Genomic DNA, 21,367 nt, shown 5'->3' on the forward strand with positions numbered 1-21,367 from the left:
TAAGCAGTTAATACAGCAGCCTGCAGGATCACTGGTGCTATAACGATCCCTGCAGCTGCCCGTTGTCCTCAGCAGCACATTCTCTCTGCTACAGTCCTGCCCCTGCTCTGACGTCAGGGGCAGGATCGCGACAGAGATAACATGCCGCTGAGAACGACGGGCATCCGCAGGGATCGCTATAGCAACAGCGATCCTGCAGGCTGCTGTATTAGCTGCTTAAAGTAAGAGCGGGGAAGTTGGGGGAACATGCAGGCTTGCGGGGGGAGCAGGCCTTCACGGCAGGGAGGAGGAGGAAGAGTGCCTTCAAGGTGGGGGGAGCAGGCCTTTGCGGCAGGAGGAGGAGGAAGAGTGCTTTCATCGGGGAGGCAGGCAGAGGGAGGAGGAGGAAGGAGTAAGACAGGTGAGGGGAGATGCCAGACCTGGGTGAAGTGAAGGGAAGAGAGAGACCAAACCAAAAAGAGGGAGAGGAAAGCAAAGGAGAGGTGCTGGAGTAATGGAGAGAGGGAGAGAGAAATGCAAGACCACAAGGGGAAGGGTACAAGAGGGACAGATATTGTTCCAAAGTAGGTGGGCAGGGTAGAGGATGGCAGGAGAGATAGTAGGAGAAAGCCTGTACCTGGGGAAGGGGATACAGGAGTTAAGGAAGAGAGAAAAAAGCTGGATATGGGGAGAGTTGCTGGGCATGGCGGGAGCATAGGAACAGGCACACAAGGGGGACAGTGCTGGAGAGGAGAATAGGGACAGGGATACAGAAGAGAGATGCTGGATGAAAGGGTAGTTGAGAAAAGGAGAGATGGTGGATTTGTGGATGGGAGGTCCATTGCTGCAAATGTGGGGGGATGGAGATGAACAAAAGGAAAGATGCCAGACCTCCGGGGGAGGAAAGGGAAACAGAAGGGGAGGACAGAGATGGAAGAAGAAAGAAGGAGAGCCTGATCAGAAGACAACCAGACCAACATGATTTGAAAAATGACCAGACAACAAAAGGTAGGAAAAATAATTTTATTTTCTGTTTTGTGATTACAATAGATCAGATTTGAAATGTGTATCCAGAGCTAGGATTTAACAGAGAGAGGAAAATAATTTTTTGTTTATTTTGTTTACACCACAGGACCAGTGTGGGTAGGAGAGGGCAAAGGGGGTGAAGAGGCTATAAAATAAACCCACCAGGATGTTTGGAAAAAACCATCCGATTGGGCAGGAAAATCAAAATGAAAAATCGATTCAATAGGCTGAATCGAATCGAAATTTCTTTTTCCTGAATCGGGCAGCACAGTTCCCACTGCCTGCTTGCTTCACTTATTGCATTAGCCCAGTTCCCTGTCAGCTCCCTAGTCAACCACTCCCCCACCCACCACTCTCACCTGAGATTGCCAGTCCAGCTGCTCCTGACTCTACCAGCCAGTAGTCCCCCCCTGTACTTCCTCTCTCTCTCCATATTGTTGCATATCCAGCATCTTATTTTTTTAACTAGCAAATTATAATTATTGCAACAAGAAATAATATCTAGATTAAAAGTAAATAAATAGGTTTTCACACTCAGGCAAATTCCAAAAGAAATAAAAACTTAACTAAAGAAAACACTAAATATACTTATAATCCCCAAAAAGGAAGAGATTAAACTGAGTAAATATTACATGAATAATTATCACAGGCAACCAAAAAAAAAAAGATAATAAAGTGAAGATCGTAATACAGACATTGCTATTATGCTTGTCATATCTAACCAGTTTATTTACTTATGACTCTAAGGTAGGCAATTCTCCAGCTTTAAAACAACATATATTTTGCAACTTTATCAAATAATTTGAAAGAAAATGTAAGAATAATTCTCCATTTGCATGCAAAACGCTGAGCAAAGTCCCAGGAAAAGTTTGGCTGCAGCTTGTTTTTATTTGGTTTAGCACCGCTGAGCTTTCAGTGAGTTTGATTTCCATGCTACCTTAGCTCCAATGCTGATCTTGTAAGACTTGACAGCAAGGTCATCCTATGGAGTCCCTTAATTTGTGCTCTGGATTCCTAAGAGTTTAGCAACATCAAACCAACAAAGAAATTACAGTTTTAGAGATGGCAACAGGGGTGGCTGGGCAAGGAGTAAGAAAGTTCTAGGTGCTATAGTGAAATTTGTCATGTCCTAAAAGCACATTAACTTCAATGTTCAGATCACACTAAAAAATTGTAGAATTAGGTGCTTAGTATTTATACATGAGGGTTTTTACAATGGTCTATGATTGAGATCTGTAACCAATAAGACTCAAGCCTTTGAACTTATGGTTGGTTTTGAGCAGATTTCTGAGACCCTTTTTCTTCTCTTTTATATATTTTCTAAAATAATAATAATAATAATTTATTTCTTATATACCGCTATACCGTGAAGTTCGAAGCGGTTTACAATAAAGATACATTTGACAGTAATAATTTATTTCTTATATACCGCTATACCGTGAAGTTCGAAGCGGTTTACAATAAAGATACATTTGACAGTACATGGGATAGAAACGGTTTACAATAAAGATACATTTAGTCAGTACTGGATCACTTGCTGTGATTTATACTAGATTTTGTGGATGTAATAAAGGTGCATCCTATCCACGCTCCTCTCAAATTCTAACCATGTGTACGCCCGCCTGTAAACTACCCACCATTACCATTAAGTGCCATTTTATAGAATATCACATAGCTATATTATTGACATTTACATTGCTCCAGATACAATATAAGTACTTGTATATAATTTGTAAACCGCTTTGATTGTAACCAAAGAAAGGCGGTACATCAAGTCCCATCCCTTTTATCTCTTAAAATTGGAACAATTTACATTCAAGGATTTACAGCGTATTCCATCACGCTTTTGTAGATTTTAGTTTTACCTGCACTCTTGGCAACAGAATCGGCTGTTGTACCTGTTCATAAAATAAAAAGTTGTGGATGTAAGTCATGTTGCTATGCAATAGTGTCACAATAAGGGAGAAGAGGAGAATGATGACATGATGTCATTAACAGTTCATGTACCTCCTAGTGTTCTTTTTCTATTAGCCATAAGAATTAAAGTCTTGAGTTCAAGCACAATATGAATATGTTTTAACCCTTTTACCTCCTAGCTAAAGAGCACTGCCAGCAAGAGTATGTTGAAACCTTCAGGAAGAGTGGTGGGCATTATTAAAAGAAATTGGAGGCCTTATTGTGGCATGTTGTCTAAGTCACAGATCAAGGAGGTAAGCAGTAGCACAGTCATAATAAGTATTTCTCTTTCCTCATCTGGAAACGTTATGTAGATGGTTTCCCAACATTTTTTTTAAAGTTCTGATTAGTGGGGGGTTTTAGGGGCCCTTTTACTAAGCTGTGCTAAAAAGTGGCCTGCACTATTAGATTGTAGATTTCCCACACACAGAGGCCACTTTTACTGGGGGCTATTCGAAAAATGGTCACACTTTCAATTTCCTCAGTTAATAGCCATGCACTAATTTCCCAATTAGTGTGTGGTCATTAGCATGGGAACAATACACCTGTTCTAGTGCAAAAAGGAATTTGAGTCTTGAACCAGTGGTTATTCACCTCTAATCACAAGTTGTGTAGAAGGCATCATCTACCTTTTTCGTCTCTGCCTCCTCTCTCCCTGCTCTGTGTTCAGTGCTCATCAGTTTCTCCTTCTACACATGAATTGAAGGTGTCTTTCTGCTCTGCTTTGTTTTCAGTTTGTTATTTTAGGACTTTTTGGTCCACTTTCAGAGGTTTTTCAGTGCTACAGAGGTCCCCAGGTTCCCTGGGGCAGCTCTGCCTGAGTGGAGAGACAGACACTTGCTGTAAGAGGTCTGTAGCTGGGAGGGTAACCCTGGTTCAGGGCACCTACCTAGCCTGCCTGCACTAGCTCTTTTGTGGCTTAGAGACCATTCCCCTTGTAGTGAAGTTCACTCATGGTTACTGCTGGAGCTTGAGTGCAAGCTGTTTGGTATCTGTGTTGGTCCCTGGGGACTTTATCAGTTGCTGGTTGCAATCCACCTCCCCCCCCCCCCCCACGAAGATGTGCAACTGAAGAAACAAGCATTTGGATAATTTTTGTATATTTGCCTAAGGCAGTAATTCTCTACCACTTTCCAGCCTTTCTGTGAGCTGAAGCAGGCACAACACCAGCAGTATAATGAGCGCTGCCCATTATTGTTTATGAGGCAAATGGGGGGGGAGGTCCTTAAATTGCTGTTTTAGGGGGTTCTGGGGCTTGTATTTAGGTTTCCTATCTCCAAAAACCCCTTTCCTATACTTTTTGGACTTTTATTTAGCTCTCCCAGACCATTTTTGGGTGCCAAAACACTGCCACGGCAGCCATCTTGGATTTTTCAATCTGTTTTGCCTCGCAAACACCTTTGTTTTGACTTAAAATTGATAGATATGAACTCCTCAGGCTGTTTTACCCGATTCACGCTAGATTTGTGCATTTGTTTTATGTGCATAGGTGGCAACTGTGAGCCCCCATGGTCCCTCTAGGGCGATGGAGTCAGAGGTTGCTCATTTTTTGGGGAAAAATTCTCCTTGAAGCCCTTGGTCAGCGACGGTATCATAGTGAAGTGCAGACTCATGGATGCCTTTGGACCTATGAAAAGACAAGGAGTCCCTGCAAGTATCCCCAAGGCATCCCATTCAGGACTTTACCACTGATTTTGTGAGACTTAAGTTTGCTTTATGTTTGCTAGATGGGCTATCGGTGCCTTCTGAGGTCCCACCAGCTGTCGTACATGGTTTTTTTTCCCTCACTACGCGTGGCTTCCCCCTTGAAAGTTCCTCTTCAGGAATCGGAGTGCCAGTCGAAGAAGGACTGGGATCACTGGGGGTCAGAATAAATGTCTTTATTCCCTCCAGATGAATCTTCAATTTTGGGAGCTTTGGGGGTCTCAGGCAGAGACCACCAGTTAAGAGTCTGGACCAGGGGAAGAACCCAGCGGTGTTCTGCCTTTTTTTTAAGCTGGCAGCTTTATTGGAGGTCATTACAGAATTGTTAGGGGTTCTGAAGATGTAGTACCCACTGCTCAGCAAAATGTTATGAGCAGTTCTAAGCCCCAGACCTCCTTTTTTCCTTCACATCCAGATATTGCTGTATTGCTAACAAAGCATTGGGAGGCTCCAGAAGGTCCATTGCAGGTTGCCAGGACTATGGCAAGGTTGTATTCATTGGTTCTGGATTTTCAGGAGGTGTTTATCCTGCCTATTAGCGGGTAGTGCATGTTATTATGGGTTATGCATCTCTAGCCACCCGGCACTATAGAAAGCTTCAATTAATTGAATTCATAACCCTCTACCAGCACATCCTGGGGCATGTTCAATAGCATCCAGTTTTTGCTTTCTACATGCCAAGCCTGTAGAGGTTTATTTCTTCTGCTCGTATTCCCTCGTGGGTCGGCCATCGTGCTGTGGAGGTTCCCTGCAGGGACATCCTTGTGGTGGAAAATCGCAGACTCTTATATTTAGATTGTTTGCTTCTGGGGGGTGCCCTGTTAGCAGAAATTGCAGTAAGCCTCCTGGACAGCCTGCTGGACAGATCGGGAATCGGAAGCCAGCTCACCCCAGGTTCATTCGCTAGTGGGTGCAGCACAGGCTGGTGCGGTTATGTGAAGCATGCCCGGGATCGGAGACGGATCGCGTGCCTTCACCCAGTGGTTGTGTGATGAATCCTAAGGTGGTGGAGGTCACTGGCCCTGGTAGTTGGGCCAATAGGGTAGTCGGAAGACTTGAAATCCAGCTTTACAGCTTCCTGAGGCATTTGATCTCCTTATATTCTATGAATAGCATTGCCTGCTTTCCCCCTGCATCTCTGTATCACAGTGAGTATAACAGGGTGACAGCCTGCCTTGACGATTTGGGGGGGTCTTAAAAAGGGGGGTTGGATGGTTTCCCTGCATGCCCTAACCCCCCACTCCTAAAATCGCCACTTTAGGGGGAGGTCCCTGTTCATTTCCTGGGCATTTTAATTGCAAAATTGACACCCGGTGGCCATCTTGGATTTTCCAGACTTGAATAAAACTATATTTTTTTATAGTTAAGAGCTTCGTTTTTGCTCCAAACTTCACAGATGGCCTTCCCAGGTTGAGGTGTATTGATATCATGCCTCTTTTGTGGAGGAAAGAACCTAATCTTCCCTGTTCCTGTTTCTAGGCGGTAAGGGATCCAGCACTAACCATGGACTAATCGATAAGTATGCAGCAGTGTATCTATGCCTACTGACTAGCATAGAGTACACCTACTCTCCAATCCCAAACACATGCCCTTCATTAAAAAATAAAATCTATTTTTTAGCACAGGAGTAGCGTACACCAATCCCACAACAACTGCAGGACACATGAGCACAACCTGCAATAGGCATGCATTAGTGCTTATCGTAGTTTAGTAAACGGACCCCCAAATCTTTTCATAGTCAAGTATGATTTGGGCATGGCAGCAATACTGTGTGTATTATTATTATTATATCTATCTATCTATATATATATATATATATATATGATGTATATAGATGTATATATAGATATAGATATAAGAGCAAGTATGCAAATTGGACAAACGTATCATGTGCATGGGGCCATATTTAAGATGGATCTGCCAGGATTGTTTTTCATATACTTGAGCTAATTCTAAGAACTGTAGTAACAATGGTGGCATATTCTTAGACAGAAGGTTTAGAGATTCCATCTCTTTAAATGAAATTGGAGAACATTCTTTCTACAAAACACAGGTTGAGATTTTTTTTTTAAATTACTTCTGTGTTTAAGTTGAACAAATTCAATGATATTATTCTTTGCAGGCAACAAAGCATTTGTTCACACCTGCAGATCGCAGAATCCCTCGAATCCGGATAGAGACCAGGCAGGCTTCTGTGTTAGAAGGGCAGCGGATTATTGTTGCTATTGATGGCTGGCCCAGAAACTCCAGGTATCCTAATGTAAGCAAATGTTTTCATAGCCTTTCCTTTGAGTTTGTAAACCATTGTTTTCAGAAAAGTTCTTAATGAGGCAATAGTCTACAGTGTTCTCCCCAGAAATTTTTTCCAGCCGGGTGGCATGAAAAAGTAGCCAGGTGGGGCGGGACGGGGAAATTTGGTGGTGGGGAAAATTAAGGGCTCCTTTTACTAAGCTGCAATAACGTTTTTAGCACATGCAGAATTGCCGTGCTACACGGCTAGAACTAACGCCAGCTCAATGCTGGTGTTAGCGTCTAGCACGTGCAGCAATTCTACGCGAGCTAAGCGCGTGGTAAAACTGCTATCGCAGCTTAGTAAAAGGAGCCATAAATGTGTACTATTTGTATTAGTTAATTATTATTAATTATTTTCCATTGCTCAATATGAGTGCCTTTCTTAAAGTTTGACACTTGTTCCATAATTTTTTATTAAATTTAAGAAGTATCCAATTCTAGAAGTGAATAATTAGATATTTGCCCTCTTTCAAATGGTATAGAGCAGCGTCTCTCAAACTTTTTTAACTCCGGCACACTAAACGGAGCAAATGGTTTTTGTGGCACACTAAATGCAGCAAATGTTTTTCATGGCTGGAAAAAATTTCTGGGGAGAACACTGTTGCCGTTAGTTTTCAAGGTCCAATCACGTCAAAGAATGATGCTTATCTGGGCAGTTGTATAATAAAAAGAATGGATAAGATAACATGAGAAGTGAAATTGTCATGAATCAGAGGGATACATACCCTGTAGGTCCTAAAAGCAGGCTTGTGGATTAGATATAAACTATGAAGGCAGTGGTGTACCTAGCATATGTGACACCCGAGGCCCATCATTTTTTGACACCCCCCCATCTGTATGAAAAACATAATTTTTAGTAACAATCCACACATCACACAAGAGTGTACCTAGGAAAAGGCAGCATCTTACATACTGCAGTGAGCAGTACATCAATACACCCATTGTAAAACTAAACTAGCCAGACTAGTACAGATCAATCCTACACAGTCAATCCTAACTGAAAACCATGTCTTTCGAACACACAGAAAACACCTTCGCCTAGTATGGAATATGTAATCAGAAACTAACCCCTCTCCCTTTTACAAAACTGTAATGTGGTTTATAGCCATGGTGGTAACAGCTCAGACTCTCATAGAATTCTGAGCAATTACCACCATGGCTGGTGCTAAAAAAACACTCTCCAGTTTTGTAAAAGGGGGGATAAAATAGAAAAACTTAGACAAATGTTAAATTGAACCACCAAGAAGCTGGACTCTGCATACAGTGCAACACCACAGAAACAGCAATGCAGCTCCCCTGAAGCAAAAAAATAAATAAATAGAATTTTTTTCTACATTGTCTTCTCTGGTTTCTGCTTTCCTCATAGCCTTGTCACTCTCTTCCTTTCATCCACTGTCTACCCTCTCTCTGCCCCTTCTATATGGCATCTTCTCTCCTTGTATTCCACTTCCATCTCTCCCTTCACCCCTATTATTCTGGTATCCATCTTCTTCCCTTCCCTCCTCCAATGGGCTGGCATCTCTCTCCTCTTCGTCCCTTTCCTCTCCCACACACCCATGGTCTGGAATTTCACTCTCTTCTCTCCCTTCCCCCCACTTCCATCAGCATCTGCCCCCTTTCTTTCCCTCCAACCCAATTCCATCCAGTATCCTTCCCCCTTATGTCTCTCTCTCTCCTTTCCCTGCACACCAATTCCATCAGCATCTGCCCCCTTTCTCTCCCTCCACCACCCTTCTATGCTCCTCTCTCCCTCCAAACCAGCAAGGTCCCATGATGACTGCTTCTGTTGCCTCTGCCTCTGGAAGATGTAAGTGACGTTGGAGGGGGTGGGTCGGCAGACACAGAGAGTTGCGGCAAGGTTCCGCAATGACTGCAGCTGCCGGTCCACCACTTCCGACGTCACTTACATCTTGCAGAGGCGGCAAATGCAGTCATCGGGGGACCTTCCTGCACTTCAGTGTGGCTGCCGATTCTGCTTCGAAATAAGTACAGCAGCCGCGCTAAGGTGCAGGTGCCATTTAGAGCAGCTCGGAAGTTCTGGATCCAGCCGGCTGTGTACCCCCCTAGGGCTGGCACCCGGGGCGGTCTGCTACTGTATGAGGGGACAAAAAATAATAAAAAGAATGGATAACTTGACTGATTTAGACATTGTCATACAATTATAACCATAAAAATATGTCATAAAATGTAATTCTAAACTCAAAAGACTCCAGACGAAAAGCAGACTATAGAAACGAAACCAGAAAAGACCAAACCCATAGTACTAAGATCCAAATGCTAAAATCAGACATGTCCATTATGAAGAGACGTGTGGATCACCGCTAATTATAACGACTGAGTCTTTAAAATATGAGACGGTAACGGATAGCCAGACCTTGTGGATGGAAGTGACAAATACTGAAGCCAAAACCAGAGCACCGTGATGAATGGAAATATGGATACCTATTTATACTTTTGAGTAAAATTGCAATGCGAACATGTCATAGAAAAGAATAAATAATGTGTAAACTAAAACCCAAGAACAATATATTGTTAACACCGAACTCAGAATTAATGAAATAACATGCTAAAAGAACTTAACCCCCCCCCCAGAATAGGCCATATACATACTTAAAATGATGGCTGGTTACAAACAGTATGCCTAGACTATATAGACCTAAACAGGGCAAAAGTAAATGTATGGAAAATGAACAGCTGATAATACAGTGTATCTTGAAAACATAAGCCGATAGTAGCTCAAAGACAAGCCGACTGTGTAGATGAAAAGTGAAACCTGGGAAAGATCTAAATTATTGTTCAAATGAGCTTCTATTAAAACCAAAGAATAAAACCACAGCACTCGGAAAAGTAAAAAAGGGAGAGTGAAATGGACTTACCGAAAAGGTCTCTGCACTGATGAGATAAACTCGTACGCAGAATAAATGTGAACACGTGACAGTGGGGCTATGATATTTGATCCGTTGAAAGAGGCACCAAAAAAGTGTCGGCAGTGGATTGGATTCACACTGATAGGGGAGGGGCATCAGGCTGTTAAAAAAGGCTGCTTTAATAAATAAATGAAAATACTGGTGAAAAACTAAATAAAAAAACAAAACCATGATAAAATGCCAAACCTGATTGCAAGTGATAGTGAAAGTAGCATAAGGCACCTGTAGTACTGTTAGTGCCAAAGCTGCTTAGAATAAAGGACCGTGCTGTACATGAGGAGATAAGATGTAAAGTGCTGGCCCCTTACTGCACCACTTGATAAAACTAAGGAGCGATGTTCTAGAGCAGGGGTGCCCACACTTTTTGGGCTTGCGAGCTACTTTTAAAATGACCAAGTAAAAAACACAAAGCACACTGTATGCATAGAAAATGTTAATTATCATTCCTATTCCGGGGTTTTTTCAAAGAGGTCAAAGCAGATGACTCCATGCACTGTCACCTCAGTAACAACCATACAAAAATAGACAAATATACCCCCTCCCTTTTTACTAAACCACGATAGCAGTTTTTAGCGCAGGGAGCTGCGCTGAATGCCCAGGGCTGCTCTCGACGCTCATAGGCTCCCTGCGCTAAAAACCTCTATTGTGGTTTAGTAAAAGGGGACCATAGTGTAAAATATAGACTGCAGATATAAATTCAGACACATTTTGATCACTAAATTTAAAATAAAATCATTTTTCCTACCTTGTTGTCTGGTGATTTCATGAGTCTCTGGCTGCACTTACTTCTGACTGTGCATCCAATCTTTCTTCCCTTCTTTCAGCCAGTATGCTTCCTCTCCTCCAGACCTCATTCCCTCCCACAACTTTTTCTTCCTCTCTCCCTACCCTTTCTTTCTCCTTGCCTCCCTTTCTTTCTTTCTCTCTTCATGCCCCCTTTCTTTTTTTCTGTTTCTCTTTTTTCCTTCTGTCTCCCTGCCTGCCCTCTTTCTTTCTTTCTCCTTGCCCTCCCCCAAGCCACTGCAACTGCCGCTGCCATTGGGGAACAGGCCCCCAAGCCGCCGCCATCAGATAACAGGCTCCAAAGCCGCCGCTGCTGCCCCAAGCTCTCCCTGCTTCAGGCCGACCAGCATTCCTCTCCCCGACGTCAATTCTGCCATCGGGGAGAGGAAGGCTGATTGGCCCAAGATCGCGATCGACCTATTAGGGAAATACTGCCGGGTCCTGCCTTCGCGGAAACAGAAAGTAGGCAGGACCCGGCAGCAAGAAAAGCAAATTGTAAGCTTCACTGACTTGTCTCCCACCTTAGCCCGTAGCGAACGCATGCTTCGGGGCTCTAACATGTGCGTGCCGGCTTCCCTGCTCTTCTCTTTCCCCCCCTGCCCCCGGACATAACTTCCGGTTTCGGAGGGAAGAGAAGGGAAGCTGGCATGCACACGTTAGAGCCCCGGAGCATAAGTTCGCTATGGGCTAAGGCGTGAAATCTCCAAGCCGTTTGTTTTTTGTTTTGTTTTGTTTTTTGGTGTTGAGCAGCACCGGTGGCAGCAGCAGAATTCACAGCAGATGATAGCCGGGCGGTCACCTAAATTACCCGGGCGGATCGCCCGGCTAAAAGGCCCTAGGGAGAACACTGAGTCTATCTTTTTATCCATGGTCTTTGCACCAGTTTTGAAAGTGAATGTATTTATTTATTTATGTATTTAGATTTCTATCCTGTTCTCCCGGGAGCTCAGAATGGATTACAATTGACATTCACAGTAAAGTTACAGGACAAAAAAGTTATAGGCATTCGAAGAAGAGGCAGGTGAGGGGATGTAGAGAGAGAAGAGGAGGCAGAGTTGGGGGGGAGTAGTAGGGTAGTAGGTACCTACTTTTAAATTTGAAGACTGCTGAAAGGAAAAGTATCTACAAAATAGTTGCATGTCTTTTTACCTTGAGTACAATTTTTCATAATGCTTAATTTATTCATGTCATAGCAATCTGTGCCCCTCCACCCTCCCCAACCAAGAATGCTTCCATTAAATGAGGAGAAAGTACATACATTGTAGAACTAGACATAGAAACATAGAAATTGACGGCAGATAAGGGCCACGGCCCATCCAGTCTGCCCACCCTAATGACCCTCCCCTGCCTTTACTTTGCGAATAGATCCCACGTGTCGATCCCATTTGGCCTTAAAATCAGGCACGCTGCTGGCCTCAATCACCTGAAGTGGAAGACCATTCCAGCGATCAACTACCCTTTCGGTGAAAAAGAATTTCCTGGTGTCAACACGCAGTTTCCCGCCTCTGATTTTCCACGGATGTCCTCTTATTGCCGTGGGACCCTTGAAAAAGAAGATATCCTCCTCTGCATCGATGCGGCCCGTGAGATACTTGAACGTCTCGATCATGTCTCCCCTCTCTCTGCGCTCCTTGAGCGAGTATAGCTGTAATTTATCTAACCGTTCTTCGTACGGGAGATCCTTCAGTCCCGAGACCATCCGGGTGGCCATTCTCTGGACCGATTCCAGCCTCAGCACATCCTTACGGTAATGCGGCCTCCAGAATTGCACACAGTATTCCAGGTGGGGTCTCACCATGGATCTATATAGAGGCATAATGACTTCAGGCTTACGGCTGAGGAAACCCCTGCATATGCAACCTATAATTTGTCTTGCCTTGGAAGAAGCTTGCTCCACTTGATTGGCAGCCTTCATGTCCTCACTGACGATCACACATTTAGCCTGAGAATTTTTCAGATGGCCCTTTTGCCAAGATAGATGGCTGATGAAAAATACCTCTAATAAGGGCAACTAGGATATTAAGGTTCATAAGTGCATATATTGCTTCTATGTTATAAATAAACAAAATCCTGGAATTAAAAAATGAAAATAATAAATAAGGAATGTGTCTTATCCACAAAACTCCATAATAAGTGTATTTCAGTGAAACAAATATATATGTGATGAATAGAAACCCTCGGTATGAGAGACCTAGTTTGATAATTGGCTTAAGCAAAGCTCTGTAACTGGACCTCCCAAAGGGAGGTCCCCATTACATCATTAGGTTTCATATTCAAATAAACAGTAAAAAAATAAATAAATAACTACTGTCATTGCTATTGAAAGCTAATCAAACATAAGTCCCAGTAAAATCACTACTAGATGCTCCAAATAATTCGTAATTCATGTGTCCAAATAAATTAACAACAAACCATGTTGAAAATAAAAAAATAAACATGACAAAATTTATCTGAATCAGAAAAGTTATGTTCTTCCAAATTGGTTCATGTAGGATTCAACAGAGCTCCATTTTGGAATTTATATCTCCTCCTTCAGGAACCCCAATATTCACTTTACAAAAGCTCAAATTCTGTTCTTGTACAATCCCACTCTATTCCTGAAAAAGTGGGGTAGTCAATCCCATCTCACGAGATCTCTTGTAGGAAGCTTCACTCTTACCTCAGGACTTTCAGTTGTCCTTCAAGCGAGACAATAGGAGCTAGTCTTTTCTGCTCGTATTTATTTTTTTCTTTAACTTCAGTATTTTTGTGGATTTGTATATTCGTGCTCAAACTCTCTGTTTAAAACAAACATAAAGTCAGTTTCTGTCTTGCCATAAAGAACAGAAACCAGTGCTGCTGAACTGAATTAGGTGTTAATTAGTTTCTGTGAACTTCAAAGGGTCTGCTTGGAGCAGTCCCCTACAAATCATATCTATATAAAGAGAGGGAAAATCCAAGTTAGCATTATTTCTGAGAAGAGAGGAAGAGGACATTCTCTTTCTGAGAGAAGAGTAGAAGACATATCTTTGGGTAAGTATACATTATTTTGCTTTGATAGGTTTGGGAGAAAAGCTGAATTGTAGGTTCCCTTCTATAATAGGACAGTTTAGATCTTAAAAGAACAAATTTTACTCAACTTAGAATATTAGCCTTTTATAGTTCTACAGTTTTGAAAGCTTGAACCTTCTGCTAGAGAGAGTTTCTGGCAGTCTAGCTTAGTCTCCATTCCCTCCCGCCCACCCCAAGCTCATTTCTTTACTTATAATCTTTATTTATTGTTAGTTATACTAATTAGGACAACTCTTACCCAAAAATTAATGGTTGTAGATACAAGACTTTTTTGGACAGGACCCTAGTGTTTCAAGCAGGTAAATAGCAGTCTTGGTTGGGTAAATGCATTTGTCAAGCTATGTCGTCTTACTACTTTTTCGGAAAGCAAATAAGATGATGCTGTTTGATAAGTTCATCTCCTAACACAGGTCATCATTACTAAAAATTGTATTTAAATAAATATTTGTATTTTGTATACATTTATGAAACACTTTGTATTTCTATATCATTGTATTTTGCTGATTGTCCAGCTTTCCTTGGTGTAAACCGCCTAGAAATCTTTTTGGTTATGGCGGTATAAAAGAATAAAGTTATGTTATATTATGTAGGAGAACTCTTTATATTGCATTACCTGTAAAAAATCAAACAGTATTTTTTATTTATTTAAAAAGTTTCTATACCGTTTAACATCAAACGGTTTACATAATTTACATACATAAAATTATAAAAAACATAATAAGACAAATACACAAACAATCCTCAGAGATCATATCTGCAAACTAACACCAAAGCTTATATAAAGAGATTGTGAATAATTCATCAATTATACCAGAGAAACAAGTTATTGGCTAGAAAAAAGCATCCACAAATAATTGCGTCTTGAGTAGTTTTCTAAACAAGCCATTTTCACGGCAATTTCGTATTTGGCCCACAAGGGAGTTCCATATTTTAACTCCTGCACAGCAGAAAGTCATCTTACTAGTCTCCACAAACCTTGGGTTCGCATTCGTTTTCAGTAAATAAGCATACAGTATAACCTGAAGACTATCCAAGAAAGAAGCACTAAATAAAGCGTATAATAAAATCCTAAGGCTCTCTATACTTGTCTAATATATTCCTAGTAGCTTAATAAGGTTAATTAATTAATTAATCAATCAGCTCAATAACAAGATGTAGATTGTAGTCCAGCAACAAGAGGGTTGCTATCCAGTCTTTTGCACCGAGTGTCACATGTATGATTTTCTCCCGGTTGGCGAGAAGTTATATGTGTGCGCTCACTGCAAAGAGCTCTAGCTGTCAGAGAAAGAGTATGTTCCCTTGAGGATAGAGGAACTGAGGGAGACAGAAGTATTTAGAGGAGACCTACAGGGATGTTGTAAAGAAGTCCCACCTCCAGTCTGGTAGCTCCTGTGCTGCCTTGGAGGAATGAGGTTTCCTAGAAGGAAAGCATCACCCTGATGAAGTAGGAGATAATCTTGTAGCTAGGACCTGCCCACGAAGGGATGCAATATCCTCTCGCACTGAGGATGTGTCTCCAGGGGCTTCTGCTCAGGAGAGAAGGGTTAGGACAGGCAGGCTGTGGTTGAGACAATGGTGTAGGGATGAGAGATTTAGATTTATTAGGAATTGGGCAACCTTCTGGGAAAGGAGGAGCTTGTTCTGAAAGGATGGACTCCACCTTAACCGGGATGGAACCAGGCTGCTGGTTTAAACATTTGAAAGGAAATAGAGTAGCTTTTAAACTGAGATGCAGGGGAAAGCTGTCAGTCACATGGGAGCAGATGGTTCGGTGTTACATTTCATTACATAGGTTCTTATATACTGCAGCAACCTCACGGTTCTGTAGAGTTTACAAGTCAAGAGTTACTAACAATGTAATAGATCACAATCGATCATAAAGTTTAGCAGGGAATATATTGACAACAATTTTCTGAAACCTGAAATGTCATGGATCACAGTAAATTAGTCATGAAATTTACCAAAAAGATATGTTAAACATTTTTCTAAAGGCTGAATAAGATGTGAGAAATGATATATGAATACCAAGGAAACATTTGTAGACACATTCCTTTACTGATGGAAAATCAAAGAGGCAAACTATACGTAAATGTTTCCTATTAACAAGTTTGAAAGAATCAAAGAGGTATCCTTGAAGGATACTATTGAAACAGGATATTTAGGGAGTCCCAGTAGAGAGGTTCCAGTAATGTGAAAGAAAGCCAGAGGGTTTAAGAAGAAGGCAGAGCAAGACTCAAATGTTCCCTGTCTTCTCAGCAGCTTATAGTTACAAGGAAGAAACACAATTTGAAGTGTCTGTATACAAATGCTAGAAGCCTAAAAAATAAAATAGGAAAGTTAGAGTATATAGCACTGAATGATGAGGTAGATATAATAGACATCTCAGAGACCTGGTGGAAGGAGGACAATCAATGTATTACCTGGGTACAAATTGTATCACAAGGGTAGAGTAGATCAAATTGGAGGAGGGTTGCGGTATATGTTAAAGAGGAAATTGAATCAAATAAAATAAATATTCTGCATGACATAGATAGCAGTGTGGAATCCATATGGATAGAAATTCCATGTGTGAAGGGAAGGAATATAAAGGTAGTGTTAAACTTCTGTCCCCCAGGGCAAAATGAGCAGACAGATGAAGAAATATTTTCAGAGATTAGGAAATTTGGAGAATTGGGCTTCGACCTTACAGCGGTTGTTTTTTCCTTCTATGTCCCGGCCAGCTACCGGCTTCATGAAGTGTAGCCAGTGTCAGCGTGCGATTTCTCTCCCGGACCTACATACCAGGTGCCTTAATAATAATAATAATAATAACAGCTTATATACCGCAATACCGTGAAGTTCTATGCGATTTACAGAAGATTAAGCAAAGGTAACAAATTGAATTGACTTTAAGAGGGGAGGAAGAAAGAGAATTAATAGGATAGGAAATTCATTGTTGAGGAGAGAGTGATCAAAAGGACAAGTTAATCGCTATAGAGGGGAGAGAAAAGAGAGGATCAGTTGTCTAGATGCTTTAGGAACAAGTGTGTTTTTAGACGTTTCCTAAATTCCCCATAAGTAGTGGGCGAAAGCAATTGTTCTAGGTCTTTACCCCATGATGCTGCTTGGTGTGTTTTCAGTTTACAACCTCGAACTGGGGGGGAAACAAAATTGGAATGTGAGCTTCTCTTGTGTCTGTTGGCTGAGAAGAAGAAAAGGTCAGTTATGCATTTAGGGGCAAGTCTGTGTAGTGCTTTAAAGCAGAAGCAGGCAAATTTAAACTTTACGCGCGCCGCCATTGGCAGCCAATGCAGCTGCCGGTAGTAGGGTGTCACGTGGTCAAACTTCCTCAGCCCAAAGATCAGTCTGACTGCTGCATTTTGCATCAATTGTAAACATTGCATATTCTTTTGGAAAATTGCTAAATAAGCGATGTTACAGTAGTCAAGTAAACTTAGTACGAGGGATTGGACTAGGGTTCTGAATGCTGATGTATCGAAGTAAGCTTTAATGGATCTGAGTTTCCAGAGAGTAAAGAATCCCTTTCTGATTAAGGAGTCTACCTGGTCTTTCATGGCTAGGCATTGATCCAAAGTTACACCTAGTATCTTAATGGTGGGCTGGATAGGGTAACTAAGTTTATTGATACATAGTGGTGATTTGGTGTCAAGCGGATGAGGCGAAGCAACGAAGAAAGTTTTTTTTTCTGAATTAAGTTTGAGCCTAAAGTTTGTCATCCAGTGCTCCATCATGTTTATGGCTTCTGAAGCTTTGGGAATAGTTTCAGAGACAGAATTAGCGAATGGGATGATAATCATAAAGTCATCTGCATAACTAAATAGTTTTATTCTCAGCTGGGTTAGCTACATAGTAACATAGTAGATGACGGCGGCAGATAAAGACCCGAATGGTCCATCCAGTCTGCCCAACCTGATTCAATTTAAATTTTTTTTTTTTTTTTTTTTTCTTCTTAGCTATTTCTGGGCGAGAATCCAAAGCTTTACCCGGTACTGTGCTTGAGTTCCAACTGCCAAAATTTCTGTTGAGACTTACTCCAGCCCATCCTCCAAACGGCCATGCACAGACACAGACCGTACAAGTCTGCCCAGTAACTGGCCTAGTTCAATCTTTAATATTATTTTCTGATTCTAAATCTTCTGTGTTCATCCCACGCTTCTTTGAACTCAGTCACAGTTTTACTCTCCACCACCTCTCTCGGGAGCGCATTCCAGGCATCCACCACCCTCTCCGTAAAGTAGAATTTCCTAACATTGCCCCTGAATTTACCACCCCTCAACCTCAAATTATGTCCTCTGGTTTTACCATTTTCCTTTCTCTGGAAAAGATTTTGTTCTACGTTAAGTATTTGAACGTCTGAATCATATCTCCCCTATCTCTCCTTTCCTCTGGGGTATACATATTCAGGGCTTCCAGTCTCTCCTCATACGTCTTCTGGCGCAAGCCTCCTATCATTTTCGTCGCCCTCCTCTGGACTGCCTCAAGTCTTCTTACGTCTTTCGCCAGATACGGTCTCCAAAACTGAACACAATACTCCAAGTGGGGCCTCACCAATGACCTGTACAGGGGCATCAACACCTTCTTCCTTCTACTGACTATGCCTCTCTTTATACAGCCCAGAATCCTTCTGGCAGCAGCCACTGCCTTGTCACACTGTTTTTTCGCCTTTAGATCTTCGGACACTATCACCCCAAGGTCCCTCTCCCCGTCCGTGCATATCAGCTTCTCTCCTCCCAGCATATACGGTTCCTTCCTATTATTAATCCCCAAATGCATTACTCTGCATTTCTTTGCATTGAATTTTAGTTGCCAGGCATTAGACCATTCCTCTAACTTTTGCAGATCCTTTTTCATATTTTCCACTCCCTCTTCGGTGTCTACTCTGTTACAAATCTTGGTATCATCTGCAAAAAGGCACACTTTTCCTTCTAGCCCTTCAGCAATGTCACTTACATACATATTGAACAGGATTGGCCCCAGCACCGAACCCTGAGGGATTCCACTAGTCACCTTTCCTTCCTTCGAGCGACTTCCATTAACCACCACCCTCTGACGTCTGTCCGATAGCCAGTTTCTGACCCAGTTCACCACTTTGGGTCCTAACTTCAGCCCTTCAAGTTTGTTCAACAGCCTCCTATGAGGAACTGTATCAAAGGCTTTGCTGAAATCCAAGTAAATTACATCTAGCATATGTCCTCGATCCAGCTCTCTGGTCACCCAATCAAAAAATTCAATCAGGTTCGTTTGGCACGATTTACCTTTTGTAAAGCCATGTTGCCTCTGATCCTGTAACCCATTAGATTCAAGGAAATACACTATCCTTTCTTTCAGCAACACTTCCATTATTTTTCCAACAACTGAAGTGAGGCTCACCGGCCTGTAGTTTCCTGCTTCATCCCTGTGACCACTTTTATGAATAGGGACCACATCCGCTTTCCTCCAATCCCCAGGAATCACTCCCGTCTCCAGAGATTTGTTGAACAAGTCTTTAATAGGTCTCGCCAGAACCTCTCTGAGTTCCCTTAGTATCCTGGGATGGATCCCATCTGGTCCCATCGCTTTGTCCACCTTCAGTTTTTCAAGTTGCTCATAAACACCCTCCTCCGTGAACGGCGCAGAATCTACTCCATTTTCTCGTGTAACTTTGCCGGACAATCTCGGTCCTTCTCCAGGATTTTGTTCTGTGAACACAGAACAGAAGTATTTGTTTAGCACATTTGCTTTCTCCTCATCACTCTCCACATATTTGTTCCCAGCATCTTTTAGCCTAGCAATTCCATTTTTTATCTTCTTCCTTTCACTAATATATCTGAAAAAATTTTTATCTCCCTTTTTTACATTTTTAGCCATTTGTTCTTCCGCCTGTGCCTTCGCCAAACGTATCTCTCTCTTGGCTTCTTTCAGTTTCACCCTGTAGTCCTTTCTGCGTGCCCAGTGAGAACATATAGACGTTGAAGAGCAATGGAGATAGTGGAGACCCTTGTGGCACACCGGATGGATTGCTCCAGGTGTTTGAAAGCTCATAATTAAAACATACCTTAAGTGCCTTGGGCCTCACCATCAACCGAAGTCGTGCGATTGCTGTGCTGCTCTTCAACCTCGTGCTTACATGTCGTCTACTTTCAATGGAGAGGCTCTTCCAGATGGAATCCACTTTTTCCTCGGCTCCAAAGTCGACCCCGGCCTCGACTTCGACCGAGGGTCCACCAGCTTCCACTGCTTCGACCTCGAGCCTTCCTCGTTTGCACCAGCTCTTTCCTCGACGACTGCTGTATCTTCCCCTGAATCTTCAGGTGAGCTAGCACAGCAGACAGTTACACCGGTGGTGTTTCAGGTGACTAAGACTTCCAAGTCGAAGCACATTTCCACTGCCTCGGTGGATCCTCCAGCCAAGGCATATGGTCCTGTTTCAGACGCGGATCCATCCTTGCCGGCTTCTTTCCAGACCATGTTTGGGCAGCCATTTGTTCAGTTATTGAGCAAATATAGTTCTGCATTGACAATGCCTCTTCTACTTTAGCTGGAAAATCAGCAGTCTCCCGCGAGGTCGATTCTTTGCTTCTGTCCCGAGCTCCAGATTCACACTCGATGCAAGGAGCAGAGTCTTTGCGAGTGTCTGGTCTGGCATATGCACACTCGATGCAAGGAGCAGAGTCTTTGCGAGTGTCTGGTCTGGCATATGCACACTCGATGCAAGGAGCAGAGTCTTTGCGAGTGTCTGGTCTGGCATCTTAGCACGTGAAACAAGGAGCAGAGTCTTTGCTCGACAGGACTCCTCACCCTCCATGCAATAAGCAGAGTCTTTGGGAGTGCATCGAGATTCCTCCATCCAGCCTCTGGAGCTTCGATCCACAGCTCCAAGCCCCATCCATTCCCTGGTGGCATCACCTGCTTCCATCGCCGGGGCGAAGGCTCCTCGACCTTTGAGATCTGCTTCCAAGCACAGTTCTCATCGACGTTCAAGGCATGCTTCCAGGCATCGCTCTTCTTCTAAGGAGTGCCTGTCTTCCACTAAGCCACCTGCATCTCCTAGGCCGTCGACTCCTCGATCGAGGTATCCACTTCCACACCTCGACGACTCAGCAGTCTCAATTACCTCGTCTATGTCTCCCTATTCTTTTGATGCTTTTTTCCAGGCGAAGTTTCATCTTTGACCCAGGCTGCCTCAACGTCCTCGAGTCCTTCTCCAGGCAGGGCATTACCGGATCTCCTCATACCATTCCAGCTGTTCCAGGCACATTGCACTCCTGGAAGGGATGGGAAGACTATGGACGAATTTTGACGTCTCATTTCTCAAAATGTTATGATGTCCTCTAAAGTCCTTAAATATAATTTTGCCTAAATTTTTGAGTTATTTGCATACTCAAAAGCACTTTGAATTTCAAGAAGTCCTTGCTTCTTTATCTCAACTTTGATTACATCTCCTCCAGTCATCCTATGATGCTTTCGAATTGTCTGCCCGGGCAGCTGCTTGCTCGGTAGCTATGCGTCACCTTGCCTGGCTTCGTACCATTGACATGGACCCTAAACTTCAGGACGCTTAGCTAATATTCCTTGTGAGGACAATGACCTCTTTGATGAATCTATCGATGCAGCCACCAAGAAATTGTCTGACCATGAAAACTCCTTTGCTTTTATTGTCAGACCTAAGC

The 21,367-nt window shown here is 42.6% G+C and overlaps 1 protein-coding gene across 1 annotated transcript in view; it reads left to right on the forward strand.

Moving 5' to 3' along the window:
- The window catches only part of DIS3 (DIS3 homolog, exosome endoribonuclease and 3'-5' exoribonuclease), a 169,225-nt gene that overhangs the window by 29,584 nt on the left and 118,274 nt on the right, over nucleotides 1-21,367 (forward strand). Inside the window, exons 7-8 of the mRNA XM_033947503.1 lie at nucleotides 3,102-3,215; nucleotides 6,788-6,925. Of these exons, the coding sequence (XP_033803394.1) occupies nucleotides 3,102-3,215; nucleotides 6,788-6,925 (252 nt within the window). The remainder of the gene's footprint in view (nucleotides 1-3,101; nucleotides 3,216-6,787; nucleotides 6,926-21,367) is intronic.

Source organism: Geotrypetes seraphini, chromosome 6, assembly GCF_902459505.1.
Source record: "Geotrypetes seraphini chromosome 6, aGeoSer1.1, whole genome shotgun sequence".
Lineage (NCBI taxonomy): Eukaryota > Metazoa > Chordata > Amphibia > Gymnophiona > Dermophiidae > Geotrypetes > Geotrypetes seraphini.